This window comes from Mandrillus leucophaeus, unplaced genomic scaffold (assembly GCF_000951045.1).
Source record: "Mandrillus leucophaeus isolate KB7577 unplaced genomic scaffold, Mleu.le_1.0 Scaffold164, whole genome shotgun sequence".
In the NCBI taxonomy this organism is placed as follows: Eukaryota; Metazoa; Chordata; class Mammalia; order Primates; family Cercopithecidae; genus Mandrillus; species Mandrillus leucophaeus.
In genome coordinates, this window is record NW_012101632.1 from 1,433,565 (window position 1) to 1,434,731 (window position 1,167).

The 1,167-nt window shown below is 55.3% G+C and overlaps 1 protein-coding gene across 1 annotated transcript in view; it reads right to left on the bottom strand.

Annotated features, from left to right (window-relative positions):
* MLXIPL (MLX interacting protein-like) overlaps positions 1-1,167 on the bottom strand; it is a gene marked incomplete at its 5' end in the record, with an annotated part of 45,201 nt that overhangs the window by 18,505 nt on the left and 25,529 nt on the right. Inside the window, 2 exons of the mRNA XM_011976358.1 lie at positions 408-488; positions 631-832. Coding sequence (XP_011831748.1) covers positions 408-488; positions 631-832 — 283 coding nt within the window. The remainder of the gene's footprint in view (positions 1-407; positions 489-630; positions 833-1,167) is intronic.

Here is a 1,167-nt window from a genome sequence, read left to right on the forward strand (position 1 = left end):
GTGGCTCATGCCTGTAATCCCAGCACTTTGGGAGGCCAAGGCAAGGGGATGGCTTGAACTCTGGAGTTTGGGACCAGCCTGGGCAACACGGTGAAACCCCATCTCTACCAAAAATACAAAAAAAAAAAAAAAAAAAAAATTAGTCGGGTGTGGTGGTGCACACCTGTAGTCCCAGCTACTCGGGAGGCTGAGGTGGGAGGATCACTTGAGTCTGGGAGGCAAGAGGTTAGCATCACTGCACTCCAACCTGGGTGATAGAGTCAGACACCATCTCAAAAAAAAAAAAAAAAAAAAAGAAAGAAATCACCCAGACTATCTGCTCCCCCAGAGGGGCCTGGGATAGACTCATCGGCCTTTCTCACAGGGACCCTGCCCATCCACCCCACCTGGGGAGGGGCTCGCCCCACCTGAGATGTCCATGAAGTCATCCAGGCTTGGCTGCAGTGGCGTCAGGTCCGGCTGGATCATGTCAGCATTGCCGACGTAGGCTAGAGGCAGCAGTGGTGACATCAGCAGTAGCAGGCAGGGAGGAGTGGGGGTCTCCAACCTCATCCCCAGCCATCCCTCCCTTGGCCTCCTGGAATCTCACAGGCCTTCACCCCTCTCCCCTGCCCCTTCTCAGACCCTCACCATCCTCAGGCGGCAGCTGCAGGGGCGAAGGGCCAGACTGAGTCATGGTGAAGAGAGTGTCCGAGATGTCGGACAAAAAGCAATTGAGGTCCAGGAGCTGCCGCCCACCCGGCTCCTCCTCTGGGTCCCCCAGCAGCACGGGGACCACACTGGAGAAGAGCTGTTTGCACCATTGCTCCGGCGGCGGCCACCCGCCTTCCGCCTAGGGAGACAGAGCCGTCAGCAGCCGCTGAAGAGCTCCCACTGTCCCGAACTTCCATATCACCCCTCTCCAGGGTCAGGTGGTCAGCAGGACAGAGGGTCTGTCTGTGCACACCTCTGTCACCTTTCCCTAGTGGTCCTGGCTAGCTGCTTGAAAGGCCAGGATCACTCCATTGGCCTCTAAGAACTTCCCCCAGGAGACAGACCAGGATGCAGATACAGGAGTCCCCCTCCTGCCCTTTAGATTTTTTCCTGTCTGGGACCCCAGTTCTTTGGTCCCTCTGTTTTGTTTTTGTTTGTTTTCTTTTTCTTTTTCTTTTTTTTTTTTTTTTTTTT